Source organism: Sinocyclocheilus grahami, unplaced genomic scaffold (assembly GCF_001515645.1).
Source record: "Sinocyclocheilus grahami isolate Dianchi unplaced genomic scaffold, SAMN03320097.WGS_v1.1 scaffold43.1, whole genome shotgun sequence".
Lineage (NCBI taxonomy): Eukaryota > Metazoa > Chordata > Actinopteri > Cypriniformes > Cyprinidae > Sinocyclocheilus > Sinocyclocheilus grahami.
This window is the reverse complement of record NW_015505222.1, coordinates 1927054-1942928: the sequence shown is the minus strand read 5'-3', so window position 1 is coordinate 1942928 and position 15875 is coordinate 1927054. Positions and strand designations below refer to the sequence as shown.

Genomic DNA, 15875 nt, shown 5'->3' with positions numbered 1-15875 from the left:
CCCAGATGCAGGGCTGTGTAATGCATTATAAACAGAAAACCTACAGTAGAGTGTGACAATCTACATTTTGCATGCTTGAAGTCCACAATGTGACCACTGCTTTAACATACAGAACAACATTCCCACTGTTTCATAGTCATTTAAAGGGACAGGTCACCCAAAGATGAACATTCTCTCATTAATTACATACCCTCATGGTGCTCCAAATTCAAATTTCTTTTATAACCTCTTTATGAACTTGTTTAATTGTCAAATTTTGGGTGGAATGGAAATCTCTTCATTTGTTTTTGGCAGATCAACGAAAGTCTGATTGGTTTGGAAAGCCATGAGGTTGAGTCACTTATGATGTTGGGTGAACAAACTCTTTAAAGGTATAGGAAACACTATGAATTCTTGGTTATAATTTCAGTAATCTTATGTTTTAAAAGCGATGAGGTCACGTCTGCATATGGCAGATAAAACCACCACTGATCTTACTTTACTGGATCATTTTATCTTTTTGTGAGGATTGGGGGGTGGGGGTTGAAATGGTCTTTATTCAGCTGTTCAGATTTTTTTGTTTTCAATGCTGCTTTTGCAGCAGAGCTCTCAATATTTTTTCTTTTCTTTTCTTTTTTTTGCAGCTGATATTTTTTCTAGACCATTTCAATTCTTTATTTTTTTTACATTTCAAAATTAAAGCCAGGAGATGAATCCAGAAGCAAAAACCATTAAAATTGATACATAAAATATGTACACAAAAAGCTACATCCTCATCAGGCTGATTATACTAAGGAAAGCATACAACATGTTTTATAACAACGCTCCAAAAATGCTCTACTGTCTTTGAGATCGAAACATTTCCCATATTTGTCTCAATCTGTAATATTTTCAGAAATGTTGAAAAGAAATTTGGGTCAACATACTGACCATAAAAAGAAAGAAAAGAAAAAAGAAAAACAATGCATCCACCAAAAGTTAGTCAATGTTTTGAAACGATACGAAACAAAACGATGGCGGCGAGAAATCAAATCATTCATGTTATCTTACATCTCAGTAATTGAAATTCACAGCCTTTTGAGTAACATTTTCTATTTGCTGCTCAGGTTTGATAAGTAAAAAAAAAAGCCAATGAAATGTAAATCAATATTATTAAAAACAACCATTTCAAAAACACAGAACTCAAGATCCGATGCGCTCGAGTGGTGCAGTGCAGCAGGACTGGACACACGACTTCATCTTCATCTACGCCATGAGCGCGACTCGTTATCGTCTTCCTCTTCATCATCGTCCTGCAGCAGGGAATCGTCCACGAACGAATCCTCTGGAAACTGCAGCCAATCAGAAAACGGACACTCAGAATCAAATGAATGCACAATGACAGTACAAATGTTTTGTGCTTATCCCATGGTACATTCGCTCAGCTATATGTGAGCAGGACTGGTTTATGTTACTTCTACACAAGAACAAGGAAGAAACAGTAATATAAAGTAAGACATATCCAACATTTATTAAGGCATGTTATAAGGCATAATTGTTTACACTTGCTCAGCAACATCACAACAGAAAACTTACATGTAATGTTGTGCGGTCACAGGTTTGCATTAGTTTGTGGCTCATTTAAATAGAACTTAGAGAAAGAAATGCGATAATGCAAACTGTAATTACGTTTTTGTTTGTAACTTAAGTGGTACATTAAGTTGTGTACAGACACTGATGACTTCATTTGTTATAAATTATCACATTTTTGGGTTGTGTCCATTAGTTTCCAAATAAAAAGAAAATAATATGAAGATCCTTCCAATTTGTCAAGTATTTCACTCAATGGACAATCAAAATATGTATTATCGCAGGACTGTTTAGTGTTTTAGGGTCGTTTTTATCACTTATGCGCACCAAAGCTGCATTTTACAAAAATACAGTAAAAACAGCAATTTTATGAAATATTATTACAATTTAAAAGTACTTTTTCTATTTTAATATTTTTTTTAATGCAATTTATTCCTGTGATGCAAAGCTGAATTTTCAGCATCATTACTCCAGTCTTCAGTGTCACATGATCCTTTAGAAATCATTCTAATATGCTGATTTGCTGCTCAAGAAATATTTCTTATCATTATTACTGAAAATAGTTGTGCTGCTTAATTTATGACGCTTTGATGAATAGAAATTTCAAAAGAACAGCATTTATGCTTTGTAACAAATGTCTTTCTATTTTAATATTTTTTTTAATGCAATTTATTCCTGTGATGCAAAGCTGAATTTTCAGCATCATTACTCCAGTCTTCAGTGTCACATGATCCTTCAGAAATCATTCTAATATGCTGGTTTGCTGCTCAAGAAATATTTCTTATCATTATTACTGAAAATAGTTGTGCTGCTTAATTTATGACGCTTTGATGAATAGAAATTTCAAAAGAACAGCATTTATGCTTTGTAACAAATGTCTTAACTGTTACTTTTGATCAATTTAATGCACCCTTGCTGAACAAAAAAATACTTTATTTTATTCTCCAGCAAAAATAAATATATTGTAATTTATAAAAACGTTAAAATGACTTGAATACCTAAGAAAAGTAGTACAAATGAGTAAACCAAACACTCTTAAAGTGAACTGTGATGAAGGGCATACCTCCTCATCCTCAGGTTCAACTTCATCCGGGTCTGTTGTGTTGAGGGAAGCCGTGGGCTTGTGCCAGGCCAAGCGCAGCTCCTGATTATTTAACCGAACACCGTGGATGGCCGCCTGAGGAACAGAGTTGAAGTTTAGACTCTGCATGAAGGCGTGCATGTATGTGTTTACTGATGTTTATGGGTTATGTCAGTACCCGTTCTGCCTCTGCACGGGTTTTGTATGTAATGATGGCACTAAGACTGGAATCCTCCATCTGGCAATCTTCAATCTCCCCGTATTGCTGGAGGTTAGTGGGAGAACCAGTTATGACTCAAAGACATACCTCATAACAGTGTGATGCAACATGCCCTTTAAAGTCACTCACTGCGAAGTGTGGCAGCAGGTCGACTCGATCTGCCTCAGTGAAACCGCCGATCTCTAAAGCTCGGGGTCGATGATCCACCACAGCGTGAGTTGGGACTCCTCTCCCGCGTCCTCGGCTCCTCAGGCCCCCCCGACCCCTGCCGTGGGCCCCCCTCCCACGTCCTGGGGTCAGTAGTCCCCTTTTGGCAGCCTGAAAGAAAACATCTCATAAGCGTACAGAGTTTAAGTAGCACTACATTGCCACTCAGTGGAAGGACTGAGAATGAGTTTCCGGTTTATAACCTATTCACTACTTGAATAGATGTTTAATTTCTCATGCTACTAGCACTGCATAATTTCTGGATTGACAATCGTATTTAAATGTGGCTAATGTAATGTGTGATGTTTTTATTTCTCAAAAGAACTCGCTCAGCCACAACATTTTGTTTAATTGTCTTTTTTTTTTCTATTTCATATTTTTATACTGGTTCAATGTGCTTATAGGTAAACATGATTTTAAACATTTCTTTTGGTGTTCATTTAGTTAGGTGGTCACTATGTCTAGATTTCCGTTTTTTAACTGTTGATTTTTTAGCAGTGTTATTTCAGCATCATAGAGATACTAGTACAGTTTTTATTAATATTTTGAATGTGTTGTTACATTTTTGGTGCATTTAACTTTAGCTAAAATGTTAGTAATTTTGTTGTGTGCTTTTGTAATTTATATTGATTATATAATTTTTTGTTTTATATTTATATAACATTTATTTCAGTTTTAGTTGTACTTATTTTTGTACATTAAATTAAACTAAATTAAAATGAGAAATATTGCCTTGGCAACTAGCCGAAATAAGTATTTTATTTTATGTATTGTTTTTTTGGGGGGGGTTTGGTTTTAATTTTAGTTTCAGTCAGATAACTATAATGTTTTGTAGTAAACAATTGTACAGCATGTACTTTGTAACAATAGCTTTTCTATCCAGTCCATGTCTTTTTCACATTTTTTGAGAGCAAATGTAAAAATATCGAGCTATATACAGACTAACGGCTAAATTTGGAAAAAAATATAAATGTGCCATACTCTAGCTATAAGAAATAAAGTAAATGTGCGCAAGAATAGAGCTTTTTGTCTCTTTGTAAAATATACCTCCAACTGCAGCTGAGTGTATTTGATCTTGAGTTCAGCAGTGTCCTCTCCTGCCTGCATTTTCTTATAAAGGTCCAACTCAGTGTCCAGGAGCTCCTTTTGAGCCTGAAAACGGAGAAGCATCATACAGGCTACACATGCAGAAAAATTAATTTGTTGATTATGGTGCTTTGGGACTGTGTGTGTACCTGAGCTTTGCTCTTTAGTGTGGTCTTGAGGGCATTAGTACTGGACAGTCCTTTCATCTCCTCCTGTAGTTTGGTGATGCTGTTGGTGAAGGTGGTGAGGGTCTGCATGATCAGAGCTTTATCCTCCGCCTTCATGGACCTGTTCTTCTCCAGCTTAGATATCAGCAGCTGAAGACACACACCGGTCTCAGTCACCTCAAAATGCAGTCGTTTATGTACAAAGTCATTCATTTCTCTATCCCTAAATCAAACCCTCACAGAAGCCTGCTGATATTAGAAGTAAAGTGACACTTTGATTTATGAGCTTGTCAAATAGCACAGATCAATTAATGCGCTCACAAGACTGACTTCCAAATATTTGTTTCCATCACTAGTTAGCAAGCTGTGACAACAGCAAAAAGCTATTTTTCTAGACTTTTTATAACCAAGTTCATGCACATTTTATCACACTTTTGAAGTAATGAAGTCAGTGCCAGCCTAGTAATATGTTGCAGCTACATATAAAAACAAAAATATACAAATTTTTACTAGTACTTGAGATAAATCTATTTTCTATTTGAATGTATTTTTTGTTTATTTGGTGCTTAAACTTTTTTTATATTATCAATGTGGAAAACAGTTGTGCTGCTTCATATTTTTGTGGAAACAGTTGTACATTCAGTATTCTTTGATAAATAGAGTCCAAAAGATTCGCAAAATAAATCTTTTGTAACATTATAAATGTCTTTACTGAATAAAAGCATTTCCCAACAGTAGTGTACTTTTTAACTTTAATACACCTAGTTAACAGATAGTGTCACCTAGGAAACAACGAGCATCTTTCTAATTAACATAATATATGAACAAGACAAAAGGACAACAATTAATGCCGCACCTTCTGAGTCTGAATGTGCTTCTCCAAAATCTCCTGTTTCTTTTTCCGAACATCGTGCTGAAGTCTCATCGCCTCCTGGTGGAGAATGACAGGACCACATTTACAGTAGTTCAACACTGCTAACACAAGCATAAAACGTGTGACTTGCAGGTTGCTTTTTCCAGCACAATGATACAAACCCGTTTCCTTTTCAGGGCATCTTCTGCGCTGACAGCGGCGCTCCCGAATAGCGCTCCCTTCTGGCCAGCTTTCAGTGCAGCTGGGTTATAAACAGTCTTAGTCAGGCCAGTAGATGTGGAAAAGACCTAAAAAAAAAAAAGGAAAGATTTTACCAAGAGATTTTACATTATATATATACACACACACACACACACACATGTAAAAGGGTCTCAAAAGAAGCCAGTGGGGCACAACAAGATGACACTGTTGAATGCATACTCTACACAAACAAGTAATTAGGCCCTTAAAGTGAAAGTGGGAGGTTTATAAGCTGCAACATAGACTAGACTTTCTGATAAAAATATAAAGCCTCACTATGCAAAACTATGAAAAACAAACCTTTCCTCCAAAGCCAGCTGGTTTAGAGAGGCCCAAACGCTCCTTCACTGAAGCCTTGGTTGTATTCTGTAGAGAACAGAAACACAGAGACATGCTGAGATCTGAGACAAAGAACAAATACAAACACGCATGATCAGGAAGCGTTTGAGCAACACATTCACCTGTGGAGCGCCGCCGGGGTCGTGTGAGGGTTCAGGGTGGGCTGAGGGCAGGGGTCCGAGCCGGTCTTTCACTGACTGTTTCGGTGTGGTCACCACAGGCTCCTGGGCTGTCTGTATGCTCTACAAACAACAAACATGGCTCCAACAATCAGATTTTACAGCTGGAACCATCTGATATATGAAACTGATCATGATGTTTGCCTAATACATTCAGCAGTCAGATCATGCACAATAAAATGACTCAATATTGTAAGAATTTGTCCTATAAAGGAATGTGTACTGCAAACTACGTAAGAATTTTTTTGTGTTGTGGAAAGAGGTATTAATACAGCCTGGGTAGTAATTAGTGGATCATCAATAAGTAGCCAAGGTTGATTAACGAGTGAACTGTTCATTGTAGTGTTTAATTTGCTTTCGGTTCATGAGTGATTACATTTTTTATTTCTAAAACATTATAATAGGAGCACAATCAATTTTTCAAACTAATTTTCAAATGAATTATTTTAATGTTATATAAAATAAATATGAACTGTATTGCTGTGACTGCATTGTGCATGTGAAATAAAACAATGATACATCTGTTAGCTATTATAAACTAAATTATGATAAACATTGTGATGAATGTAAGTTACTGTCTTGAAATTAAAGTGTTAATATAAACATTTTGATTAGTTTATAAGTACATTAAATTGATTAACATAATAGTGATAAATATAAAAATTGTGATGCGTGTTATTTACTCTCTTAATATTAAATTGTGATAAATCGATAAAAATAGTGATGTGTTATTTACTCCTTAAAGACAAAAATATTTTATTACAAAAAATCTTATCTTTAAATAAAATATACATTTAATAAATACAATAAAATATGTATTTAATCATAATTCAATTTAAATATACATTTTAGTGGCATCGGTCACTAAGAAAATATTGCTTGACCACTAATAGTTAAATTTCCTGGAGAATTTGATACCGGATGTGGAGTGGTGTGTGTGTGCTCCACCGCGTCCTCTCTGTGCCAGTGTACTCTGATGAAGCGGTTGTTGAGCACTGCCTCTGTGCTCTGCATGGCCCGTTTGGCTTCTTCAGGGGAGGCAAACTGGATAAGCGCCCCCTCTGGGTCATTATTATATGCCACCTAAAACAGAGGAAATGTGCTTATAAGATCAAAACGATCATGAACATCATATCACATATCACAAATGTTGACTTTTAACCATCACAGTACCTGTAGATTGACGATGGTGCCAAACTTGCTGAAGTGCTCGTTTAGTTTGCTGATGTTGTTGAGTTCAGGAGGAATCTGACGGATGGCCAGTTTGGCGTTTGCTGAAGAGTAGGGCACTCTCCTGTGAAAGCTGTGGTGGTTTGGTTTGTTGAAGTTTGGTCTGTAGAGCAAAAAGAAAAACGCACATTGAGGTCAAAAGTAAGTAATGAAACAAACAAATGCATGCAGCACCAAATAATGGATGCTTTGTTAGTGTGCACTCAAGCATTTTAATAAACCTCTTTAGAAAGACTGCATTCATATTCAACTATATGCACCATTTTATGTACTCATTTCACCAGAAAATTATAATTAAATAAAAAAAATATATTTTTAAAATTCAGAATATTAAAGTCATAAAATATTTGAACGACTCGGTCTTACTTATCAAACCAGGGTTTCTTTGCAGGAATCGTTCCATCATGCATTCCTGCTCCTCTCTTCCTGGAGTCTGATTCTAAAACGATCCGAGCGCTGTTGCTGTTTAACATTTTCTCTAAAAGAATTACACACAAAAAAAGGGAAGTAAAGGACAAAATAAATGTGTATTTCAATTCCACAGGAAGAAAAATAAGCAAATTCCTGAAGAGCTGGTTTAGCAGGGAGGCCAGAGCTCACGGTTACCTCTAGGGGGCAGATCCACTTCTCCCATGGTTAGACCAATCAGATTGGGCCGCTGAGCGTTGACTCTGTGTCTGTAAATGGGCCGCGAGGTCATGCTGGGGGCTTCAGGATTATACACCTCTGGCTCAAATGAATCTATATATTAGAAAAACAATGACTTGTAATTCCATAATTATAAAATAATAAATAGTAGCATTTTTATTTGGCATGTATACTACCATTCAAAAATTTGGGGTCAGAATGATTCTGTATGTTCTGAATTCTGAAGAAATGTATACTTTTATTCACCTAGGACGCATTAAATTGATCAAAAGGGACTATAAAGAGATTTAAGATGTTACAAAATATTTCGATTTCAAATAAATGCTGTTCTTTTGCACTTCGTATTCTTTAAAGGGTTAGGTCACCCAAAAATGAAAATTAGTCCATAAATCACTCACCCTCAAGTCCATCCTAGGTGTATATGACTTTCTTCTTTCAGACAAATCCAGTCGAAGTTATATTAAAAATTGTCTTTGATCTTTCAAGCTGTTTAATGCCACTCAGCGGGTGTTGCATGCATCAGTCTAAAAGAAGTTAAATAATAAGCACGCATCCATAAAAAAAAATTTTTTTTTTAAAGTGTCTCACACGGCTCCGGGGGGGGTGAACAAAGGCCTTCTATAGCAAATCGATGCGTTTTTGTAAGAAAAATATCCATATTCAAAACGTAATCATCACTTTAATAGGGCCTTTCGCACCGCAGCAACCTTTTCATAGTACCAGAACTAATTGTGGAACTACCCACTTTTTGGCATTTTCACACCTCCGGAACTGGGTGTGATTTTAGTACCGGACTGCCTTTTTCGAGAACCAAATTAGCTCCTACTCCGGAGCAGGGTCTAACCAGCACAACTGGTACTAATCATGACACAAGTAGACATTGCTTGGCCAAACGCGTACGAAAACGCCCTCACCCTCCATGATTTAAAACGCTGTGTAAACACACTGTAAATCCCAGTACTTTAGTACTGTACATTTAGTTCTGGAACTAAAGCGGTGCGAAAGGCCCTAGTGCAGCTTGCGCCAACAGTCCTACACGGAAGCAGCTCCGGGCGGAAGACGTATGAGGTCCAAAAACCAACGTTTGTTAACAGGAGCAAAGGAAGCAAAGTTTCCTTACTTTAGCAAAGGAAAACCAGTCTCCTCTTGGCTAATATCAAAATCCTTCGACATTCTTCTTTACAAATCCTCGTTTTGTACTTCTAATAAGTGACCGTTGTTTTGTTTTGATCTCTCTGCTGCGTTTCCGCGTGCATCACTTCTGAGTGGCGCACGCACAACGCCGACCTCATACGTCATCCGCATCCAGGAGCTGCTTCCGTGTAGGACTGTTGGCGCAAGCTACATTAAAGTGATTATTACGTTTTGAATATGGATATTTTTCTTACAAAAACGAATCGATTCGCTACAGGAGGCCTTTGTTCACCCCCCGGAGCCGTGTGAGACACTTTTTTATGGATGGGCGCTTATTATTTAACTTCTTTTGGACTGATGCATGCAACACCTGCTGAGCGGCATTAAACAGCTTGAAAGATCAAAGACAATTTTTTATATAACTCCGATTGGATTCATCTGAAAGAAGAAAGTCATATACACCTAGGATGGACTTGAGGGTGAGTAATTTGTGGGATAATTTTTATTTTTGGGTGAATTAACCCTTTAAACATTCCTGAAAATAATGATCATGGCTTCAACAAAACATGAAATAGCACAACTGTTTTCATTATTGATAATAATTAGAAATGTGCAGCAAATCAGCATATCCGAATTATTTCTGAAGGATCATGTGACACTGAAGATGCTGAAAACTTTGTTTTGTCATCACCGGAATAAATAAAATTTTTAAATATATTCAAATAGAAAACTTATTATAAATTATTGTTAATTTTGATCAAATAAATTCAGTCTTGGTGAGCATAAGAGACTTCTTTCAGAATCCGTTAAAAAGAAAAAATCTTACCAACCCCAAATCTATGAAACTTAGTGTAGTTGTGTAAATGAGATGATAGTAATCTGGTCATTAATGCAAAATAAATCCCTAAAGTATGACATAAGTCCTATTTACCAGAATGTATTTTACGATATTTGCTGGCTGATTGTTCATTGTTCCGTGACATATTCCACACTTTTTTAATGCTTTGATTTTCCCTATTCACTTGTATAGTGTTAATCAAAAATTCTTGCACCAAAACTAGTCATAATTTACATAAATCCTCACATGAGTCAGTTAGAATATGTGACCCTGGAGCACAAAACCAGTCTTAAGTTGCAGGGATATATTTGTAGCAATAGCCAACAATACATTGTATGGGTCAAAATTACAGATTTTTCTTTTATGCCAAAAATCATTAGGATATTAAGTAAAGATCATGTTCCATGAAGATATTTTGTAAATGTCCTACCGTAAATATATCAAAACTTTAAAGGCGATTTTCTCAATATTTAGATTTTTTTGCACCCTCAGATTCCAGATTTCCAAATAGCTGTATACTTTAAACATTCCTGAAAATAATGATCATGGCTTCAACAAAACATGAAATAGCACAACTGTTTTCATTATTGATAATAATTAGAAATGTGCAGCAAATCAGCATATCCGAATTATTTCTGAAGGATCATGTGACACTGAAGATGCTGAAAACTTTGTTTTGTCATCACCGGAATAAATAAAATTTTTAAATATATTCAAATAGAAAACTTATTTTAAATTATTGTTAATTTTGATCAAATAAATTCAGTCTTGGTGAGCATAAGAGACTTCTTTCAGAATCCGTTAAAAAGAAAAAATCTTACCAACCCCAAATCTATGAAACTTAGTGTAGCTGTGTAAATGAGATGATAGTAATCTGGTCATTAATGCAAAATAAATCCCTAAAGTATGACATAAGTCCTATTTACCAGAATGTATTTTACGATATTTGCTGGCTGATTGTTCATTGTTCCGTGACATATTCTTGACACACTTTTTTAATGCTTTGATTTTCCCTATTCACTTGTATAGTGTTAATCAAAATTTCTGGACGACTGTGCTCGTATTTTGGCTTTCCAGAATCTCGCTCTAGGAGGGCAAGAAAAGCGTTCAACAGGAGCATGACAAAGTGAGCACTGTAAATGTTGTGAAAATGTGTGGGGCTTTTTTTTTAATTTTAATGCAAGTAAGTATACTACAGTTAAAAACGGGTCAGTTTTTTGGTACAATTAATACTTTTATGTAGCAAGGATGCATTATACTGATCAAAAGTGACAAACACAATGTTACAAAAGATTTAAATAAATTCTGTTTTTTTTTACTTTCTTTAAAGAATACTGTAAATAATTTCAGTTTCCACAAAAATACACAATAAAAAAACATTTATTTTAGCTTGTGTTAATATTTTACAGCATTACTGTTTTTAATATGTGACCCTGGACCACAAAACCAGTCTTAACAGTCAATTTTTTCGAAATTGAGATTTATATTGAGATTTGTCATCTGAAAGCTGAATAAATACGCTTTCCATGGATGTATGGTTTGTTAGGATAGGACAATATTTGGCCGAGATACAACTATTTGAAAATCTGGAATCTGAGGGTGCAAAAAAATCGAAATATTGAGAAAATCGCCTTTAAAGTTGTCCAAATGAAGTCCTTAGCAATGAAGTCCGGCAGCAGTTTTCTGTCGGGGATTTGTCGTGTCGCGCCGGACAATATTTGGCCGAGATACAACTATTTGAAAATCTGGAATCTGAGGGTGCAAAAAAATCTAAATATTGAGAAAATCATCTTTAAAGTTGTCCAAATGAAGTCCTTAGCAATGCATATTACTAATCAGAAATTAGGTTTTGATATACGTTTACGGTAGGAAATTTACAAAATATCTTCATGGAACATGATCTTTACTAGGGATGCACCGAATGTTCGGCAACCGAAATTATTTGTCAGTGGACTACACAAAGCGACCGTTGAAAAACATTTGAAATTTGTGTCAATACGTCATAAATAGAATGCGGCAGCAGTTTTCTGTCGAGGATTTGTCGTGTCGCGCCACATCCAGTGTAGACAGCAAATCAGCATATTAGAATTATTTCTGAATGATCATGTGACACTGAAGACTGGAGTAATGATGCTGAAAATTCAGCTCTGCATCACAGGAATAAATGCAAAACAATTATTTTTAATTTTAATACTTTACAATATTAATATTTTTACTGTTTTTGATCAAATAAATGCACCCTTGCTGAACAGAAGATCATTATTACAGACCCCAAAAATTTAAGCGGTAGTGTACGTTGTGAAATTTCTTCTGCGCTTGATGGTATCGATTTCTGTGGTCGGTTTTGCATAAGCAGCCCAGCCGAGATGAGGATCGAGAAAAGAAATTCTCCAGGAGAATAAACCACAGTCCTCCGTCTAGCTCCAGATACAGCCGAGACAGCATTATTATTATTATTAATATTATATGATTATTATTATTATTATACGAATTCTACTAATAATAACAATATAAAAACGCAGGATTAATGAGCTACTGGATTCATGAATATTAATCAGGTTGTGTGCGTTTGCTCGAACTGAAATCAAAACAGGGATGATAATAGGTGAGCACCAGCCAATGAGACTGTCGTTAGCGCATTAGTTCCGCCTACTACAGGAAAACCCGGCAGTTCTTAAAAGCTGAAGAATTTAGAAGAGAAGTTATTTTTACAGGAAAATAAAACAAAGTATATCGTTTACATGAAGCGCATCAATTCTGCATGTTATGTAAGACTCTCGCTCGCTCTCTGCACGTGTGAGAGAAAGCGACGGCGAGTTGTGCGTCTTCACACTAGAGTTTACGTTATGCCAAATACACAAACACAGGTGCGCTGCGCATCCATTTAGATGAACTGAAAAATATCACAGATCGCTTGACGGAGACTGAAACTCTGAAGCGCTCAGTCAGAGTGTTCTGTGAGTGAAAATATATCTGCGCTGATCATATACTCAGCATCCAACTCACACACTGGCGAGTAAAATCTGAGAATTTAAAAACTTCAAAAAGTGAAGATTTAGTCGCATATGTGAGTGATTTACTCGCAATGTAGAGGATTGGCAGCCTTGTTGAATATGAGAGACTTCTTTCAAAAAACTTTTTAAAAATCTTACATTCTTCAAACTTTTTTTTTTTTTTTACCTATATGTGTAAGAACTAAAACTACTGGTTTTGGCTCAAGTATTTTAAGTAGAAATATTCCATGCGGTCTCTATTAATATGAGTTACAAAATATAAGCACTTACATAAATCTGTTTTAGACAAAGCATAGCAAAAAGTATTTCATGTCAACTACACGCAGAAAAATTCAAATATGAGAATAAACCTAATCACTAAAGTAAAGTGACGCCTCACCTCTGCTTCTAGAGCGACTGCGTGTGCGAGATCGGCTGCGGTCCCGCTCTCTGTCCCGGTCACGAGTGCGGTCCTTACTCCAGCTGCGACTACGACTGCGTTCTCTCCTGCGGTTATAACGTTCCCTGTACGATTCCCTTCTGGGAGGGTTACGGTCATACTCTCGCTTCCTGGAACGGTCATCTTTCTTGTGGTCGTCTACTCTCCTGTAATTTAATTGGAATAGAAGAGAAAATATGAGGATGGTTAACAAGGTGGCTTAAGAGATGCATGTATGTGGCATTTTGGGAAAGTTAAAGCGTATGTAATATTTAATGTTATTCTCACCTGCTGTCTCGGCTGTATCTGGAGCTAGACGGAGGACTGTGGTTTATTCTCCTGGAGAATTTCTTTTCTCGATCCTCATCTCGGCTGGGCTGCTTATGCAAAACCGACCACAGAAATCGATACCATCAAGCGCAGAAGAAATTTCACAACGTACACTACCGCTTAAAAGTTTGGGGTCTGTAATAATGATCTTCTGTTCAGCAAGGCTGCATTTATTTGATCAAAAACAGTAAAAATATTAATATTGTAAAGTATTAAGATTAAAAATAATTGTTTTGCATTAATTCCTGTGATCAAAGCTGAATTTTCAGCATCATTTCTCCAGTCTTCAGTGTCACACGATCCTCCAGAAATCATTCTAATACGCTGATCTGCTGCTCAAGAAACATGTCTTATCATGTTGTAAACAGTTATGCTGCTTGACAATGTGTTTCTTTGATGAAAAGAAATTTCAAAAGAACAGTAACTTTCTTATTTTAGCATTATAAATGTCTTTAGTGTCACTTCTGATCAATTTAAAGTGCACTTGCTGAATAAGAGTATTCATTTCTTTATTAATACGGACCCCACATTTTTAAACGGCAGTGTAGGATTATTCAAAAGGTTGATCTTATGTGATTGTTTTGTGCTACCTCCTCTCTCTTGGTTTCATTTTTCTCTGTGCGCTGGTGAGTTTCAGTTCTGCTTGCGGAAGTCGGCTGCTCTGGTTGAGGTAGGTAACTCTTTGCGTTCACAGCTTCAAAAAGTTTGTCCACAAATATCTGCGTTTCTGCAAGCAAAAGCAAATGAATGTAGATGCATGTGCATATATGCTTGTACTGTCACTCTGGAAGCAACATGGAACTGAAGCGGCTGTTATGCAAATCATGTCTAAAAATGAATGACAACCACCTTGATATGATCCTACTAGTTAGTGACCTTCATCTGGTTTGAGCAAAAGAACTGCATATATTCAGATCATTAATAGAGTTGAATTATACCTTTCTGAAGAAATACATCCAACTGGTCAATGCACAGTGCTTTCAACTCCTTCTCGGATTTATCTTTCTTCACCAAGGCAACCACATATTTCGCAAGAGCAGAAGGGTCAGCATCACATCTGCAGGACAGACAGATACACTTCAGTTACATTAAACCCCAATGATGACATAAAGACGCTTATTTGACAACCTACAACATCTTTACAGCAAGTTTAGAGCATCTGTATAATAGATACAACTTACTATTGCTGGTAACTCGTGATTACTAGGATAACCAAGTGCAAGCATTATAGTCAATAGAATGTAAAACCAATATATAAAAAGAGCAAAAGCATTTGTCAATAATAAAGTCATATAAAACTAAAGTCACTGACATTCAGGGAGATTTGAATCATTTTGCTAGCATCATTTAGTTATCATTTTCAGCAGCAGCATCACTTACATGGGTTCAAGAGTCTTCGAGAGCCACGTCTTCAAGGCATCGAGGTTTTCAATGATCATTTTTCAGAGGAGGGCTGTTTGTTCTGCAGTTATGCCCCTGTGAGAGTGACCAACAACAGTGAGTTTACAGGCTGCAACGTAACGTAGTGTGTTTGTACTGTCAGGCCTCACTCACTCACTTGCCGCCCTCATAAACTCCGACTGGAATATCACATCTAGTTGTACACCAGCCAGGGAAGACAGCCGGTAACGGGAAGCTTAGATGCGGTCTTTACTTCAGGAGTTATCGGGGATGGTTTCTGTGCGCATGTGAACGAACTGTCCGCCACACTTTCAGCTCTTTCTTACTTTTCGAGAAATGGCGACTGTTTTCTCTCGCGGGCAAATCTCGCGAGAGTCCGCCGCCGCACACAGTCACTTCCAGAGTTTCTTAAAGGGGTCATATGATGCGATTTCAATTTTTTTTTTCTTTTTGGAGTGTTACAAGCTCTTGGTGCATAAAGAAGATCTGTAAAGTTGCAAAGACTAAAGTCTCAAATCCAGAGATATTCTTAATAAAAGTTAAGAGTCAACCACACCTACCTAAAACGGCTCGTTCTAACACGTCCCCACATGTCTACGTCACTATGTGGGAAGATTTGCATAACGGCGCCTAAATGTTCACGCAAAGAAAGAAGGCGTAACTTTTATTCTCGCTGTAGTATTGTTGCTGCCGCCATGTCGTGAAAGCGCTGTGTGTTTCGTTGTGAAAGCGAAACTACTTTGTTTGGTCTTCCAAAAGAGGACACGACTAGAAATCAGTGGTTAAGTTGTATTTACAACACTGTTCCAGAACAGTTCAACCCAAATACAATGCAACGTGTAAAAAGACAGTATAAGTCATTATATTCAGTAATTATGTCCCCACTGGATGCAACGAATGCCTCGTTTATAATGGGTTTTC

The 15875-nt window shown here is 36.6% G+C and overlaps 1 protein-coding gene across 1 annotated transcript; it reads right to left on the bottom strand.

Annotated features, from left to right (window-relative positions):
* Positions 1–551: 551 nt before the first annotated feature.
* On the bottom strand, positions 552–15322 carry rbm26 (RNA binding motif protein 26). The gene is made up of 20 exons (XM_016268155.1): positions 14934–15322; positions 14492–14610; positions 14144–14280; positions 13512–13603; positions 13185–13390; positions 10794–10877; positions 7778–7912; positions 7538–7649; positions 7115–7274; positions 6860–7024; positions 5885–6004; positions 5724–5789; positions 5345–5470; positions 5166–5240; positions 4292–4459; positions 4104–4208; positions 2979–3167; positions 2808–2894; positions 2612–2725; positions 552–1310 (listed from the first exon to the last, which is right to left on the bottom strand). Exons 1-20 carry the CDS (start codon positions 14990–14992, stop codon positions 1221–1223), a joined length of 2409 nt encoding a protein of 802 aa, XP_016123641.1. The 5' UTR covers positions 14993–15322; the 3' UTR covers positions 552–1220.
* Between the last annotated feature and the right edge of the window lie 553 nt (positions 15323–15875).

Coding starts and splice junctions, on each gene's coding strand:
- rbm26 (XM_016268155.1), bottom strand. CDS start 14,992: ATGATCATTGAAAACCTCGATGCCTTGAAGACGTGGCTCTCGAAGACT. Junction 7,025..7,114: donor GCACCATCGTCAATCTACAG/GTACTGTGATGG, acceptor CCTCTGTTTTAG/GTGGCATATAATAATGACCC. Junction 5,790..5,884: donor ACCCCGGCGGCGCTCCACAG/GTGAATGTGTTG, acceptor TGTTCTCTACAG/AATACAACCAAGGCTTCAGT.